We start from the raw sequence: 18272 nt of genomic DNA on the forward strand, positions 1-18272 counted from the left end.
AGTTTTTTCTTCTTCTTGTAGTTCTGAAACCATTTCAGAGAAATTAAACCCGTGTTCCTTAAAGTATGCATTGAGGTATCATATTACTATGTTCAATCTGACTATCTCCTAATCCTTTATCAGTTATAATCAATAAGCTTAAGGTGGCCGGTACTGTACGACTCTCCCTACTCACAGAACATGAAGAGCAGCTATTACATTCGCTCGTCTTGTTTATGAGCTGAAGCCTAAGTAGCTGCAAGTATTTAGAAGATTACCTAGACTTTGAAAGTTCTTTCATAGGGGGTTTCTTTATTTGTACTTTCACAGCCCCTGTTGTGGCCTCCATTTTATACAGAGATCTGTGACTGTCATCATGCAAATTTCCTTCGCATCTGCATCAAAGGTCAAAAGCTCCCAAGTTTTGGAAACGAAGGGGAGTTTTATTGCTTTGGCCGGGGATGGAATGTACTGTAGGCACTGTGATTGAATATTGTGCATCTTTTTGTGTGATATAAATATCTGTATCGTCTAAAGTAGTGTGGAGTGTGTAAGGGATGATTTCAGTATCAGCCAATTAACACTTCAAGAGATATTTTAAAAGATGTAGAAACATGTAGTATTTGTGTGATATTTATGAATTTTATGTAACGTAATGACCCCTTCCTCCCCCCCCCCACGCACATAATTTACCATTGTTTAATACTGTTAAATTTTTGAAAAATTGAATTGGTTTACAAAGCCCCTCCTGATAGCCCGTGAGCCCCGCTTGGAGATCAATTCTAGCTACGGGCCTGGTTGCGAAACTCCCTGTTCGTACAGCAGTCTGGGAAGATGGAATCGACAGCAAATAATGCTTTCTTCATTGTTCCAGACTGAACAAGACTTACGCACCATTACTAGTCTGCTGCAGGTGGACAATAGATATGAAGAGCGTGCTTATCAACGTAAATAACTGCTGGCACCTGCAGGACATCTGCAATCGTTACCTTTAAGTATATGATTAACATGCATGGCACATGTGGTGATGTTCGTCACTAAATAGCAATTGATGTATTTTATAAAGGAAGAATGGTATGATATAGCAATTTTAACTAATTTCTTTAAAGCTATTAGAACACAAGTTATGCATTGTATGTGTGCGTAAATGAAGTTCGCCTGCTTCGTTGTCGCATTAGCGCATTTTTCACAATCGAAATCCGTTCTTTGACTTTCTATACATATCGTAAGTGTACTTGTCAACTATCTTTCACATTTTCCTCTTTTCTTATAATTAATTGTTGCACATTCGACTTGATTCAATCACTCATTGTAATTATCTAACTTACCATCTTTGTTCTAATCATCCTTTGCACCTTTCTACTTTGTTAAGATTAGTTTTATCCTTTGTCACTGGTGCTGCCATCTGTTATTTTCGAAGTCAATCATTTTCCTTTCATCGAGGCCATTTCGCTCAGTAAATACAGGGCTATTCCGTTCAAGAAAATTATTTACGTAATTTCTGTTGTAATGTGAAATTTTTAATTTATCATTTCAGATGGTTCGTACATACAGCAGAAAAAAGCCCGACCCTAAATGGTCCTAAGATTGTGAATGAAGCAGAATTTTCTAAGAGGAGTCATGAGTAATGAGAGGAGCTGCTGCATTGTTGAATTCCGTCGCCCCTGAACAACACTCGTCTAAAATAGTGTCAGCAAAAGCGTGCTGGACGGAATAGCCCCGCTGTTTTTGTGAATCCTGATTTCTGAACTCCTCAAATATATCTTTAATAAGAAGAGTATGTATTACCTTTTTCACTTATTATACGAGTATATAGTACTCTGTTCATAACCTTAGCAATGCCAAGGTATTTTTTGTTACACGGATTACCAAGGGGGGGGGGGGCTCAGAGGCCCATGAATGAAAGTTCAATTGAACTGGACTGATGTGTGTTTTCTGTCATTTGTACACATAAATTAACTAATTAGACACTACTTTCATGTTTTGTTATGGATTATACATGAAAGATAAATTACATAATGATTTTTAAGTAGCTAATTATAGTAAATCACTGTAACATTTACTACTTTCCTTCAATTACAATGTTGATACATGGAACAATGCTTAAAATGTGCAAAATTCTAGCAAAGTTATGTTGTTGTTTTTTCTACTACCCATACGTTCATTATTTCAAATTGTTTCTATAGTTTAGCAATTGAATATATCCTCTCATGTATTGAAATACCTTTAAAACATCATTGCGAAATCTTTCCTTTGAATTACCAAGGGGTGGGCGGGCCTTTGAGGCCCATAAACAATATCAACGAAATAAAGTAACTTTTTAATGAACATTTTTGGGAAAAATCACGCAATGTCATTCTAAATATTGCAAAGAACAATTACTATTATTTATGAATTTTTACATTGATGGATATACATGTAATACGCAAAAAATGAATCAGTGGGCCTGAGAGCCCCCCTTGGTATTGCTAGGGTTCATTATTGTATTACAACTATCGATTTCTTTACAAATGTTTCTACTAATTTGTTTAAAGTTGAAATGAGCGGAATAGCGCGTCTGTACCCTACCCTTTATAACCAATACAAGACACACTATACAAGAATCTTCTATCTGAACAATGAAAGAAAAAAGTCATGCATGACGTAAAAGAAAAAAAAAGGCCAGAATACAAATGCAAAAACTGTGAAGCAATTATAAGAAGTCTATTTTTAGCTCCGCAAATAGAGCAATGAGATAGCGGGAGCTCAGCCTATCATGGGTTATCTTAACCTCAGCAGATAAGAAGGAAGTCAGTGCACGCCTTGCTGTAACACAAACAATTCGTAGAACGCACTTTCAAGTTGCTTATCTACGCGTTGGATTCTGACAATAATACTGAAGGGCTCAGCTTCTGGTGATCGATAATTTGAAATATTTTCGCGAGCACAAAATTGCCATTGTATTCTCCTTAGGTACTAGGCAAGTACGAGCAATTTAAGTGGGAATTATCTCACTATGCAGCTTCAATAGCGAAGTGTAGTTTCTTCCCTAAATAAGAATGATGCACTTGACATATCCGCATGTAAAGTGAAGACGCAACGTTGTCCTCTGCGCATGCAAAGGGTGTGGAGATGGTGTGATCTGCCACACTGTCCGTCAGCTTTACCCTGCTGCCATTTATGGAGATGATGTGATCAACACCATGCTTCGACCGCCTTTAGCCCCATTTTTTAAAGGCTGAGTGGACCCTAGAGGTCCCTTTCAGGGATATTGGTGGAAAAATTCTACATGGGAATAGAACTCTGGTCTCTCGCGTGGCAGTCAGATGTCCTACCGCCTGGAACACCGTGCTATGCCAAGTTATGTCCCGGGTATTGAAATAGAGATTGGGGGCGTGGCTTGTAATGGAGACGTTTCTGGTTGGCTGGTATATTTTTTTCTTTATTGAGTACTTCTATGGCGTGCCTAATAATTGACTACAGGCTTGAACTTGTTGAATGATGTAAACCACTTATATTTTCCTTTTCCGTCTATTTTCTACTTTTTATACATTGCTTTGATCTTTTCTACATCATTCTATTGTAGTTCACTTTCACTAAATCCATACTTATCCTCCAGCGATTTATTTATATTTCTTCACCTTGTGCTGCCATCTACTTTTCTTTTTTGAAACTCCTCTCTTTTCATCTTGTGTTGTTTCCAGTGTGTAATATCTGGTTTGTAACAACTTCTTTACAAAACAAATAGCATCGCGCTTATATAGTCGAAATTAAGGTTTTGGCGCTACTCAAGGTTTTGACAGATTTTTAAAATAAGAATTAAAAATGTTCCTTGTTTGCATCTGACGAAAAGCGGAAAATGACCCAATATATTAAATAATTGTATAAGAATTTTCATCCAACGCAACATTTTAAAAAATATTGCCTCTTTTATTTCCAATAAGAAAGTCTATTCGCTTTTCGAGTATTGATTACTATCCGATTGCGTTGTAATTTTCCCACTAGATGGTTCTGCTTGTAGTCTGTGGTTTACAGAAAGTGTTCGCACAAGTCAATGAAATAAATGCCAGTGTCCTATCCTGTATCATTGAGGCAGTCTGCTAGCCAATAGGGAGCATTCATACACAAAACCACGCCACCCATCTCTATTTCAATGTGCACATGTGAAATACGCGTCCCGGGTTCGGGCTTGGTTGTTTGTGAATGTCCATTCATCAATTTCATCATTTCATCACTCATCCCCATCTTCGCAAATTAGCCAAGAGGCACAAAACGCGAAGTAAAATAAACTAAATCAATCAAACGGTTAGTTGTTTTACCGTATTTCAAATATCTCGTTTTTTTTTCTTTATTTTGTGGCTCATTTCGAAACATTCTTTTCTGATGGAGCTCCGGGAGTGATCCCCTAATCCCTAAATCCGTGCCTGCATTTAATGTTAATGAAATTAACTGGAAAGGTGCTTCACTTTCAACTATCATCAGAGTGAATCTACTGGGTTCACTATACAATTATGAGCGGATCATTGGGAAGAGTAGAAGGGCGCTCCCACCCCAGATATCTGAAACTAAAACTAAATCTTCAATATTAACATAGGTGATCTCCCATGTCTTGAATTACTAGGTCGCCCACGAAGACGACGACAAAAACTAACGAAAAACCTTAAATGGACCCCCCATGAGTGGTAATTAATCCGCCACTGTATAAAAAGGTCAGTTGAATCTGCAATCGGCAAAAACTTGGCATTACATTGGCAGCTGCACGGCACTCAAATAATCCAGACAGGAACAATCGTATTAATCTATAAGATTATTTTATTTAAACTCTCTCTGGATGCTTCATGTTCACCAGGGCACTTGTTTACTCCAGTTGTCTCAATCTCCGTGGTATGTGAATAATGCACAGTGTTGTGCTATGCAAACTTCCTGATGTATTCAGGATATAGGAAGTTTCATCAGCCTATGGAATCAGCTGTTTGCAATAGAGGTAGTAAAAATCACGATTCGGCAATGGAGGAAGGTCTCCATGGCCTGGGTGATATAGAGGTGGGACAGACTGAGAAGGGACTGACTTTGGCTTTGGATTGAGGAGAGAGGAGAAAGGAGTTGAGGGAAAGTGAGGCGAGTCTTTGTCAACGAGCAACGAAGCCTAGAGAGGTCTTAGTTTTATTTCATTCAACGTTACTTTGAATTAATCATCACTCTTCAGATAGACAGGTAATTATCCTATAACCCAGCCATGATTCAGGTTCGAAGGTTCATAAAACCCAATGAGTGACCACTGTCTTTTCTAGTTGATAAGGTATTTAGTTTCGCACTGCCAAGCATTTGACTTGTCATCATTGAGGATGAATGGTGAATAAGTTACATCACCCACATCAATGGTTAAGGTTCTTCGTTACGATCCTTCGAACCTTAACTAGGAATGTGCCGAAGCCGATTACAGATGTATAAAAATCGGCAAAAATCCGATATTTAAACCGGTACAGATTATACTAGAGTTTTACCTTCTAACAAGTTTTATATTTTAGTTTTGTAAGATTTATTTAAAATTAGGTTATGATCCATCATTTTTGTCGAGTTTTTGTAATAAAATTATTGCAAACTCTCATTCAGAGGATCAACCTAACTCAAAATCGGAAATAAAACAGTAGGGGAGACCGGGGTAATTAGAACAGGAAACAGCCTGTAGAAGTTCCACTGTAAATTACTCAGAAAGTTACTGATGGATTTTTTAAAAAATTCTACCATTTAAAAGGACATCTTTTGCATATTTTTGAAAAAAAGAATGACCATACCTGCATTGTAAATACTTGTCCAAAAAAAAAAATTGTCATGACACCATAAAATTGTTCCAATTACCCCATTTGGGGTTAATGGAACATAAGTTAGAAATTTCAACTGAATAGCTTTAGATTGCTGTTTGGGTAATAAGAACATCATATCTAAATGTCCCATTTACCCTGCAAATTTGAACACAATAGCTCTACTTCTTCTGGAGTTATCAATGCTTGTTTAAATAAAATCCCAAGTTAACGTCTTTTTTTCATAAAGTTCAATTTCCCAGCTGTGAAGCAAATATGTGTGAATGAAAATCAGTGTTCTATGATTTATTTGAAAGGTTACAGGCCATTCTACAATGTAGTAAAGAAAAAACTTCTAATAGTTACGTGTACAATCTAGTATACCCAAGCGAAATCAAGCAAATTACGCAATGTTCTAATAACCCATTTGCAGAAATTTTTGGGGTAATAAGAACTTTGCTTATAAAAACCAGGCAAATTGCCCATAGACAACCAAACTCACATGAAATGATGTGTGCCCTTATGTTTTATTATAGGGGTGAAGAAAATTTTGAAAGGGTTCTTTCATTCACATCCAGTATATGCAGAAGCAGAGAAACACCAAGCATGCGTCACATCATTTTTGCAGGTGTATAATAAAAGTCAAATAAAACTTCCTTTTGTGTAGTTATTCCAATAACAAATTTTCTGCATGTAGGTTTAGTGTAAGTACATAGGTATGGAATGTTATTACACCAGTCTTTTTGTTTTAAATTATTCTACATTAACATGTTCCAATAACCCCATGTTCTAATTACCCCGGTCTCCCCTACATTGCTGAACCAGGATCTGCTGTTGTATTGAAAATTCAAAAATGAGTATTCAAACCTGAAGCAAGTGCTGAGAAAATACTTGGGCATACCTGCTGCATCAGTATTCAGTGATTGAGTGTTCAGTGTTGCTGAACAGATTTGAAATAAGAGAAGAAGTAGGTTACTTCTTGAAGTGCTTCCAAAACTTGTGTTTCTGAAGTTGAATCTGGCAGCAGTAAATTTCCTACATTAAGAACAGGCATTCATTTTGCATTTCAAAGAACTGCTTGTGTACTAATGTAAAATCTCACGAGAATCCATGTTCTTCTTAAAGGTTCACATAACCTTTTGTAGATGCAAATGTACATTCGCATCTCTTGAGAATATATATGTATATATACATGATATATATTTGTACATAGCAAATTTATTTCTGTCATGCTGAAAATAACATCCTATTTCTGTTTAATAATCTTATGTATCGGAATCGGTTAAATATCGGCATCGGTATCGGATCCAAAAATTATCGGTGAGTACATCGGCATCGGTAAATTTTCAGCTTCGTCACATCCCTAACTTTAACCAAGGAAAGAAAATCGGACACTTCACTTTGAGACACCCTGCACCCCATTCCCGAGGCAAAACAACAAACAAAAGTCTCGACAATCGCAGGCGGATGATTCGTTGATTACCGAGAGTGCAACGCGGCAGATCACTCTAATGAGAGGGTTTATTCCCTGTGTCCTCGCACTCAATCGGGCGTTCTCTACTCATTTTTAATATCCAGCGCCGGTGGCAAGAATCAATACCCCTGCTAATACGCATTAAACGCTAATTGCTTCGATTGTCAAATTTAATTCGGAGGTAATCGAATCTTCGCCCAGTGCTCCTGGCCCCCTGCCTCGAAAATCAGACCCATGAACTTTCTACATTCCACGAGGTAGAGTGAGATTATTTCCGTAACAGCTCTGGCCGTTCTGCGCTTGCACCTTGGGAGCGAGTCATAACTCCCGACGCCTCCAATCAAGAAGGGAACCGCTGACGTCATGTCTACTCTGCACCAATAGCTAACTCTATTGCTCACGCTGTACACTGCTCGTAGGCTCGCTGGCTAGACTAGCGCAGTCAGCTGGAGATGTTCCGAATGCACTCGGATTCTATAACTTGCCCCTTGAAGACAAAGCCGATGACGCAGAAGTAAGCACGTGAGTCGAGTAGCCAATGATATTAATATATCCTTTACTAGCACACTTTCTAATCAGTTCTGGGCTGTCTCAGAAAAGTGCGAATTAAGAATTTTGGTTTTTGGGGGAGGAGGCCAATGCATTGATAGATTCGGGTGTAAACAAGAAACGTGCTCTTTAATCAAAGGTAAAAAAGGTAAAGTGCTCCCCTGTGCTTAGCACCACGCCATGAAGGCGTATAGGGGGTGTGGGGGTAACGCCCCACACTTTCTTGATCCGGTCGTGAGTGGGGGTGATGTGATCAGCATCACGCCCCTGACCGCCTTTACCCCCCAGGGTTTCCCCCAGGTACCCATGTCATTCGAAGAAGTTGCTATTTCTATCCCCAGTTGAGTCCTTACGTTGTGGTTTGGTTCGGATACCACTTTACAGGGGTGCCCATCCCCCCAAGGCCTATGACGCACTGCCCCCCAAAGGTAGAACTTTCCCCCGCCCACCCATTTATGTCTAATTATTATCGTCAGACAAAATTTGCTCAACAAAACAAAACAGACATATTTAAGCAATATACTTTAGGTATTGACATTTACATGTATATTTATATTACTTTGACATTGATTTAAATAACATTTTACATAAATGATAATAACTTCTGACATTGCAAAGTTGATGCAGCTAACTTACTGATAATTTTATCATTTTGCACCATTTTAAAATATCGGGCTCGCAGGATGGAATTAAGGTAGACATTAACCACTCATCAGCTATACACGAACGTATTTAATGATTCATATGACACTTATTGTACGTTTAAACGTTGGCGCTTTCAGGTTTGCTAACACAAAACTTACAAAAGTGCTCAGGCTCACTGCCATTGTGTACTGAACCTTATTCTTAACACTTTGCCTGCTTGACGAACCTTGTACTAATGGGAACTGCACCCCCCCCCCCTTTCCAAACAGACATAAGAGGTGAACCCCAATGCTGCGATCACCCACAGGTAGGTAGAAAAACTGTACATCATAATCATAACTAAAAATCAATAACAAGTCAATCAAACGAACGATCCCCCATTTTTGTGTGAAGATATATGTAATTGGTAGCTAAACCATAAAATTTTGTCCCCCCCCAAAAAAAAATTCCCATGACATCATGAATCCTCCCTGTGGGCACCCCTGCCACTTTAAACTGTAGATACAGTCCCGACTAACCTATCTGTGCGTAAAATGGACTTAGAATTAACAACAGGAAATGCTTATATTTGAAAAGAAGCCCATTGCGTTAGTATTATCAATAACTGGGAGAAAACATCCGCACCCCAACATCTTCGTTTTGCTGTCAAACCTGTAGTGTTGGCTCTTTAGAATTCCCTCTTACTACTAGAGCCAGGATTTGTATGTACAGTAATTACATATTCTATTCCTTTCTAGATGCATACCTTGAACAAGAAAATGTAAACGAATTATATAACTGACATGATTTTGCATAAGTTTTATGTTACATATTTTTAGATATTTGCCAGGATATTACATATTTGCTAATTTACTTTACATAAAACATCATATTTCGGTATTTGTTTACTATACTGATCCTTTCTCCTATATTTTCGATCTCTGATCTAGAAAATTTCATATTTTCTAATCAATGAGATGCAACGTGTTTTTGGTCACTTAAATTGACAGCCAATTCGAAAGACAGGCTGCAGGAAAAAAATATTTAACTGTTATTTATCGAGTGTCAAAGTAGCTATGTATTTTCATTCCATTGTACTTTCTGTAAAAGGATTCTCTTCTTTTTACAATTTGTTTAAAAGTTACAAAGGAAATTAAACAAAATTCAATCTTGCTTTAGAAAAAGGCACCAAATGATACCACATGCACATTCAATCAAAATATGCAACAAGAATGTCTAATGGAAACAACCGAATAATTTTAAAACAATTTAATGAAAAAGTCGTATACACTGAATGAAGTGGAGTAAAGTGCACTAATTTCCCGCATCTGTGCTTGTAAATTGCAATCTTGCGAGATCATTATACGCCTATGTTCACCTTGGTGAAAAGACTCAAGAATATTACCAAAATTAAAGAAGTGATAAAATATGACGAAACAATACACCGAATATAGCGAAAAATGACAGGAAAGTACCGAAAATAGGGGAAAATGACCTAAAACCTGAAAACTGGCAAAAAATGCACATTAAAATTAACTTTTTTTGGGTTCTAGACGAAGTGTAATATTGTGTATATTTAATGGGCATCGTGTCCGAGATGTCAGAAAAAAGATGACATTTCATCAACTTCCGCTCCCTAGTAATGACTGTACATAGGGATCCCAATGTAACATAGCGGCTAGCGCTCTCGTCATTGATGCGAGCGGTTCCGGGTTCGATCTTCCGCGTTTATACACGGTAGAACGGAGCTGATTAAGAAAAAAAACTGGTGGACTTCGGAAATGGGTAACGTAAAGAAAAAGCCGTCCGAAAGACGTTGGCCGTGAAACGACAGATATTTACTTTCTTGGAGACAAAACATGCATATCGATGACCGAACAAAGAAGGGGCGGTCCTTTTCTCTCGTATCCGATCCGGAAACGGGCGAGCCAGTCCCGCTGCATGCAGCAGTCCTCGTCCAGTTTCCTTTTGAGGCAGTGTGTCAATCCGACAGACGGAATGTGTGCTCAAGTATTCCCACGCACACGTCCCTCGGTAAATTTACGCTTCGACACGGCCTCGGGATGCAAATGAGAAGCTAACTTTAGCCGAGACAAAGAAATTTGCACTTTTGTGTGGATATTTTGCGCCTGGGGTTGTGCAAGAAGGTGTCTAGTGCCGTAGCATAAAGGAAAAGATCGGAAAAACACGGAAAGTCAGGGTGGCCACTCTAATACCTTAATAAAATTCAAGTATAATTCCCGGTTTTCAAGCTAACTTTCCAAAATTCCAAGGGTACACAAGCAGATGTTTGCTCTATTTCAAACTTACGTACTATCGTCTATCACCACCCACACATATACACACACAAATATATTAACAATATTAGGGGTCTGCGCGATTCCAATGTATCCAAAACAATCAATTCAATTAAACGGTATTATATATATATATATATATATATATATATATATATATATATATATATATATTTCATTTAAGGTGTGGAGTTTGCCATTGCCATTTCACATACTCAGGCTCTGTCCGAAAGGTACAAAGTACATACTTGAAGTATGGTCTTAAGGGAAGTGACGTCACATAGTACAGTTCGAATGCGTCAAGTTCACGAGGAATCGAGACCACAGGGCAGAGCACACGAAGTTGGAGGCTCGGTCACGTGACAAGTGGACTTGTTGTTCATTTGTTTGAAATCGCGGAGGTAGAAAGCCAGCAAATTGTTTGTTACAGTTCTTCCAATGTGTGGAAATGTATGTATTAGAGCACATAGTAATTAATGTATAAAGTTTTAAAAATTAGAAAGCTCTTTACGAGTAAAATTATTGGGATCGAGGTATCGGTTTTTACAAAACGAATTTCCTCACGAAGGTTGAAAATCATTGCTCTAGAATTCACGAGAAAGGAGTGACGGAGAAAATCAATAAAAGGGAAGTGAATAAAGTTCATTAGTTTAAAATAAAAATAATAATAATAAAGAGGTAAAAGCACAGTTATAACACTCAGCGTTAAAATAAAGCATAAAAATGAATAATGCAAATTATTAATTTTAGTGCTTACTGGCTTCAGTAATGCTGAGCGAGAGGCCAAAGCGGTTACCAAGGCAACGGAGGTAAACACAACACTCCAGCTGCACGTGCATGTTCAGAAACTACTAAAAACAAAAACAACAACAAACCACCGCGTGTAAAGTTAGGTAAAAATGTGGTTACCAATATTTTATACATCAGCATATGACGTGTGTTATGGAGACGTATTCTTCAAGGACGGGGTTCAGCGCACAACTATCGAAGATTCACAACACAACGCACTGAATTAAAATGACAAGATGGTAAAGTGCAAGTGACCTTGTGTATCAACAGTTAGAAGGGACTGGAGTGACGTGAAATATGAAACTTCGTACAGTCATTTGATCTACAAAAATGAACAGTACAGGCCACGCACTAATGTCTCTCCGTGACAAGAAACTCCCGCTGACAATCACCGTCCTCGTTTGTTTATGCACAGGGAGGTTCACTGGTGTACGCAGGATTTCTTTTCGCGAGGGACTGGGCGTCCGGAAGGGGGGGGGGGGCGGGGGGCCACCCCTCTGGAAAATGAATGTGTACCTAAAAACTATATATTTCACACATAATTTCATTTCAATCACAGTAATTTATGTTAATTATTATCAATTCGTTGAAGAAACGTGTAATTTCAGACTGAAATAGTGTTTTTTGAGGGGGCATCACTATTTTGGAGGAATATATGTGTCCTTTGGCCCCCCTGGAAAAAAAAATACCTTGCTTGCCCCTCCCTGGAAAAAATCCTGCGGATGTCCATGGCTGTAAAGGTGTATAGTCCATGACTGTATTCTAAGGGGTTGTTACTTACACCACTAACAAAACTTGTTCGTTATCTTACTCTAGACACAGCAAGTAGGAATTGTAGCTTTCCTGGCGACGTGATTCGAACAAGAGTTCTGAGGTTACCAACCAGGTTAATCCGCCGGGACACTAACCCGAGTAGGGATGGTATCGAGACGAGACTATGGCTTGTCACATTCTCGGTCTCGTCTTCACAAGTGAACTCGTATTTCGATTTTCGATCCCGTTTCTGTTAGTTTAAGATTGGTTGGTTGGTTGATTTAGTATTTTAAGTCCACAGTAAGGCTAATCGGGACTGGACCTACAGCTTAAAGTGGAATCCGAACCACTATGTGTCTCCACCGAGTATCGAACCCGGGACCCCTTGATTACAAGGCGACGACGCTACCACTGCGCCATCGGGGAGGCCTGTGTTAGTTTAAGTAACAGATAGATACGTGGCAACCGTACACGAAGACATCTCTCTAAGATATGTTTGGAATGAATGACTTACGTGTGGCACGAATGGGAGAGGAAAGAAGAGTTTACAGGATTCTTGTTGGGAAACCTGATGGTAAGGGACCTGTAGGTAGGACAAGACGAAGATGGGGGGATAAGGTTGAGATTGACCTTCAGAATCGGTAAGGATGATAACAATTGGATTGATCTTGCCCAGGATAGGGACTGATAGAAGGCTTGTGTTGCTGCAGCCATAAACCTTCGGGTTTAAGAAGGCTAGAGAGTTAGTTAGTATGAAATACTTTATGACATGGGCAGAATTTTTACACACTTTGCAATGTAATTCTCAGTGTAGTCTCGATTCTAAAACTACTTAGACACTTGCCTTGTCTCAATACCATCTCTACCTTACGCACACACCCACACAGACACACACACATCCGTAACGATAAGAGAAATAGTGCTGCAAGAGAGACTGAAACAACATACTCGCTTCTTCTGTTTCATGTAGCTTCGTTCCTGCCCAAATCTCAAGACATGATGAAGCGGGAAATCTCCACGCCCGGCGATGGTCCCACAGAACAGGCGCACACAACACACGCGGATCACTCACTCTTCCACAACGAACACTCGCGGTGGCTCGACTCCAGCTCTGGGGCCTCTCAAGGTGACTCGGAAGTGACATCACGGACCATTCTCGATGCTTGTTTGTTTTTCTGCTCCAGCTGTTCGTCCTTGACCCTGGACGCCAGCCAGAGTCCGTTCCCTTCGGTCCTCACCACGTGACTAGCACAGATACAGCAGATTATTATTGTTTGTTTTGTGTTTTTCTCATTCAATGTCGTTTTTCTGCTATTTTTGGCTAATTGCGACGCTAAGGATCAATGATGATTTGCATGATATTGAAAGGATAGGACGCCCAGAAAGGAACACACATGACCAAGACGGGTCTCGAACCCAGGACCTTCGCACAGATTATTATAATTAACGCATCAACTAGAAACAGTGAGATACATGAAGAAACATGACTGTATGATATGAACCAATGAAAAACTAACTCTCCAGGATTCTTAAACCCGAAGGTTTATGGCTGCAGCAACACAACCCCAATCTTTTCCATCCTTACCGATTTCCTTTAGGTCCATTCCAACGGTGTCCCTCCATCTTCGTCTTGGCCTTCCTGCAGATCTCTTACCATCAGGTTTTCCAACAAGAATCCTGTAAAGACGTCTTTCCTCTCCCATTAGTACCACATGGCCTGCCCACCTAAGTATTCTTGATTTAATTATTCTAATAATATCTGGAAATAAATACAAAGCGATCTCAAGGTGAAACAAATTGAATGAAATGTTTGTTTGAATCTCGGTCTGGGGATGAATGTTTGTGAGTGTCCATCGATCAATTTCATCATATCATCCCTCGTCCCCATCTTTGGAAATTAGCCAAAAGTGGCACAAGAAGCGAAGTAAAATAAAGCAAATCAATGGAACTTCTGGTGGAAGTGAGGCCGGGAGTCGGTAGGGCCTGGCCCCCACGGGGTGTTACGCCACGGCTTATTATGAAAAAGCTTAAAATATATTAAAATATGCTCTATGAAGTAGGAAGTAGTTAAATGACCATGCATATACCCTAACGAAACACTTTAATTTACAAATAAATAACGTGTTTTTTTTGTAGAATAGAATAGAATAGAATTTATTTCCCGTACAGCTGTACATACCATACAAGGATGAAAATTTTTTAGTACATTCACACTGCTTGGGAGTTCACAAACACTCTTTCACTACACTTGCACTGTTACCTGAGCGATTCCTAAATTTTCTCACATTTATTTATTTATTTAGTAGCCCCCGCCCCTTTCACACATGTTTGCTATCCCCACTGAGCTTCTTTGCTCTCTTTGCCCAGGCATAGTGGAGGAAAGTTCCCAGATTCCTTATTGGCGCCACCCCCCCCCTTCGGTCTCCCCCTCCTAATAACGCTTGTCATTATATTCTCAATGTTAGCTTAATTTATTTCCCTGATATATTTTTGTCTTGCCTCCCCTGTTTCTTTGCACTGGAGGAGAATGTGAAATTTCGTCTCGTCTTCACCGCATAGCGGACATTCTCCATACCACGCTGAATATACCGGTGTTTTTTGTACATTTCAGAGAGTGCATGTGCCCACACGCATGCAAAGTTCTGGCAATTCTAGCTGTGTTATTCACACTGCTTGTTTCTAGATACGTAGCTGCAAACTTGCATGGGAAGAGGGAGGAAGGGGGGGCATCTCAACAGAAAATCAAATCAGAGACAGGTTACTGGACATAGACAGACAAGAAATAATAGCAGACTGCCAAACAAAGATCTCAATCAGGGAACAGCTAAGAGTAAGAGAATGGGGGAAAGCGAAATATATCCAGGTTGTGGGAAAAAATGAAAGAGCCGCCCCGACCTGGTTCAGATTAGGGGGATGGAAACAACTAAGAAAGAGAAACGAAGCAGGGGAAACGATTGTTCTATGTGCGATGGGGAGGAGACGGACGAGCATATCCTTCTGAACTGCCCTTCACGTGACCTAAGGGACAAATGGATGAAAAACTTAACAGGGAGGGAGGTGATAGAAGTGGTAGACGACAGAATAAAGATAAAAGAAGCGGGGTAGCAAGTGGGGAAATACCTGGGAGAAGTAAGAGAACGGCGGGGGAAAGCTATTAGAGAAGGCAGCGAAATGAGTGATCATGCTCCAGACGAGCCATCTTTATAGTGTAAGTGTGTGTAAAGTAAAATGTATGCGTTTTTTGGTGAGAGTGCAGGAAAAGAGAAGTGGGGCGAGGAAGAAAGACTGGAAGAAGAACTGTTGGGGGAGGGGAAGAATGTGTATATAGGGGACAAAGTAAGATACAGCTTAAAAGGAAACTAAATGTAACAAAATATTGTAGAAAAATCAAAACTATGTACTGCATACAGCCTATGGCTCGCACAAAAAGAAAATCAATCTATATCCGGTCCTACAAACTTGCAATACGAGTATTTCTCTCTCTCTTCTGTTGCAGCAGTGTCACCGACGACGCTGCAATGAAAGATGGCAACCACCTCCTCGCCGACAGTGGCGCCAAAATCGTTTCCGTCCTCGCCAAGGGCATTCTTTTGAATAATTGCCCGAGCCTCCCGGGATAAAGAAAAACGTGTGTTCGAGCACCCGTAGCCAGCGCACTTGTTGGAGTTCAAGGATAGCCATGCGTCACCGCCAGCTCCCAAGCTGCTCAGAGGACGTCGCGGCAAACAAGAGTATCCGTGAAGCCGAAAGGGGTGAAAGGACTGAAATATCGATTCCTTTCTCCGGGATTAGAACCCAGACCTTCAAAGCTCGGCACGCAAACACTGCATGACGTGTATTCCCGTGGCGTCAAGAGCTTTTGACGAGTAAATTCTGTCTATTTCCTCTAATCAAACTTCATTTGTTTGTATGTCTTTCCATTGCCAAGAAAAATCCTCTAACCAGTCAAGACGTTCTTCGCATTAACTTCGCACGCAATTTTGGTTAAACTTCTATTATGGGGGTTGGAAACACTGACGCTGTATAACAAACTTATCAAATGTAGAGATATCTTATGGGAAAATGTGTGTAAAAATAAAATGGAGTAATATACAGGGTGTACCAAAAGTCCCATTACCCCCTCTTTGAATTGTAGACAAACCTGCAAAATGTTATTTTAACAGCATGCGTATGATGAGAGGATGGTATACCAATAAATCAGACCAATGACCACTATTTACTCCAGAGCATCTGTGTGCACACCGCCATTTTCATGGTATTATTTGCCTCCAGTTGCGATGTGAAATCCTCCGTAACATAAGATATCAGATCTGGATTTCGGGGTGGCCATTTTAAGAGAATTCCTCATGATTTGTTTACAGACAAACGGATTGGACGAGGATCGCCAAATTTACCAGCACCTTTAAAATGGCCACCCCGAAGTCCAAATCTGACATTTTGTGATAATGCGCTATGGGGACACATCGAAGAGAAAGTCGCCCATAATCGTTATCAGACAACTGAGGAACTTCAAGAAGCTGTTCGCAGTGCGTTTTCTTCCTTCACGCCAGCCAAGTTACGGAGGATTTCACATCGCACCTGGAGGCGAATAATACCGTACCATAAAAATGGCGGTGTGCACACAGAGTAAATGGTGGCCATTGGTCTGATTTAAAGGTATACCATCCTCTCACACCCCCTATACGCCTTCATGGCGTGGTGCTAAGCACAGGGGAACACTTTACCTTTTTTTACCATCCTCTCATCATACGCATGCAGTTAAAATAACATTTTGCAGGTTTGTCTACAATTCAAAGAGGGAGTAATGGGACTTTTGGTACACCCTGTAGAAAATTAGATCAAATTTAGTGTGAATTTTGTTACAAAGTCCAATTTCTAATTTTATCTATATATACTATTTTTTTCACCTAATTCGGACCCACTAGTCGCTGTTGGTACTGATCACACCTTCACAACGGCCGAGATCCTGAATGCATGGAGCTCTACTTCAACAATAGGGTGCAATGAGAACTTCCAACTTTACCTTTTTTTTACCATACTAACCACATTCTACGCCGACTAATGCTTATTCAGGAGCGGAGTCGTTATCACAGCGCACTACAAGGTTCACAGGTTCGAATCCGAGCCTGGCATGGGTGTTGATTTGTGAGGGCATCATTAGTTCTTTTTTTCATTTCGGCGAAACCAATGTACTTTTTCGATGACATCACTGGCGCCTAGTTGCCGGTGTCTTCGCCGAGAGTGTAGTGGTAACATCGTTGTCTTGCATTCAAGGAGTGTCGGGTTCGATACCCAGTGAAGGCCATAGTGGTTTGGATCCCACTTCAAACTGTAGTCGCAGTCCCGATTAGCCTCTATGCGCACAAAGTGGAGTTAAAAATGAATTCACACAAAAAGTCAAATCGTTTTTCACTGAATGGTAGACTGATTCCTCAATGAAGCAATCTGTCCTCAAACTCCCATGGACCCCAAACAGCGGGCCCAAGGGAGAGGGGGATTATGGGGGTCATAACGCTTCTTTTGGCCCAATATTCCTAAAAAAAAGGACGCCAAAGCATAGGCGGCGTTCTGGAGGGGCCAGGATGGGCCTGGCCCCCCAACTTAAAGAAGACTAAAGAAACAACACATGATTAAGTTCAGTTACTACATTTTTGTTATGAAGCCATACCGCAAATCTTGACGATTGGCATGATGGCATGTGCGGTAATTGCGCCGCAATAGCGGGACTTAGACGATTTTATTGATGTGTACAGTTTGAAGAAAGAAAAACGTAAAGTGATTTTGTGTTGAGTCAATAGTTAGCCTACTGCTGAGGCATCAAAAGAACTTTTCAATTTAATTTTTCTAAAATTTCTGAAGTTTACTATTGTACCGTAACTTTTTAAAAGTAATACGAGTATTGTATCAATAAAAATTTAATGAAATGCAAAATGCAATAATCGTACTGTTTTGCTTCTTTCAAAACTGATAACCAATATACTAATTAATATTTGTTTACTTAAGCGAGGAAATTTAACATTTTTCAAA

At 39.9% G+C, this 18272-nt stretch overlaps 1 protein-coding gene across 7 annotated transcripts in view; it reads right to left on the reverse strand.

The window, feature by feature from the left end:
* Positions 1-18272, reverse strand: part of RhoBTB (Rho-related BTB domain containing) — a 271730-nt gene that overhangs the window by 138186 nt on the left and 115272 nt on the right. The window contains exon 1 of one of the 7 annotated variants that reach the window (XM_083114778.1): positions 13194-13329. The exons of 5 other annotated variants lie outside the window; for them this stretch is intronic. Coding sequence is in view for 1 of the 2 variants with exons in the window: in XM_083114784.1 (XP_082970910.1) it covers positions 13194-13211 (18 nt within the window). In the remaining variant the exon portion in view is untranslated. Of the gene's footprint in view, positions 1-13193; positions 13330-18272 lie in introns of those variants that run through there. One more of the 7 variants, XM_083114784.1, reaches the window with a different exon arrangement.

The sequence above is a fragment of the Lepisma saccharinum genome, chromosome 29 (genome assembly GCF_977018435.1).
Source record: "Lepisma saccharinum chromosome 29, izLepSacc3.1, whole genome shotgun sequence".
Classification (NCBI taxonomy): Eukaryota; Metazoa; Arthropoda; class Insecta; order Zygentoma; family Lepismatidae; genus Lepisma; species Lepisma saccharinum.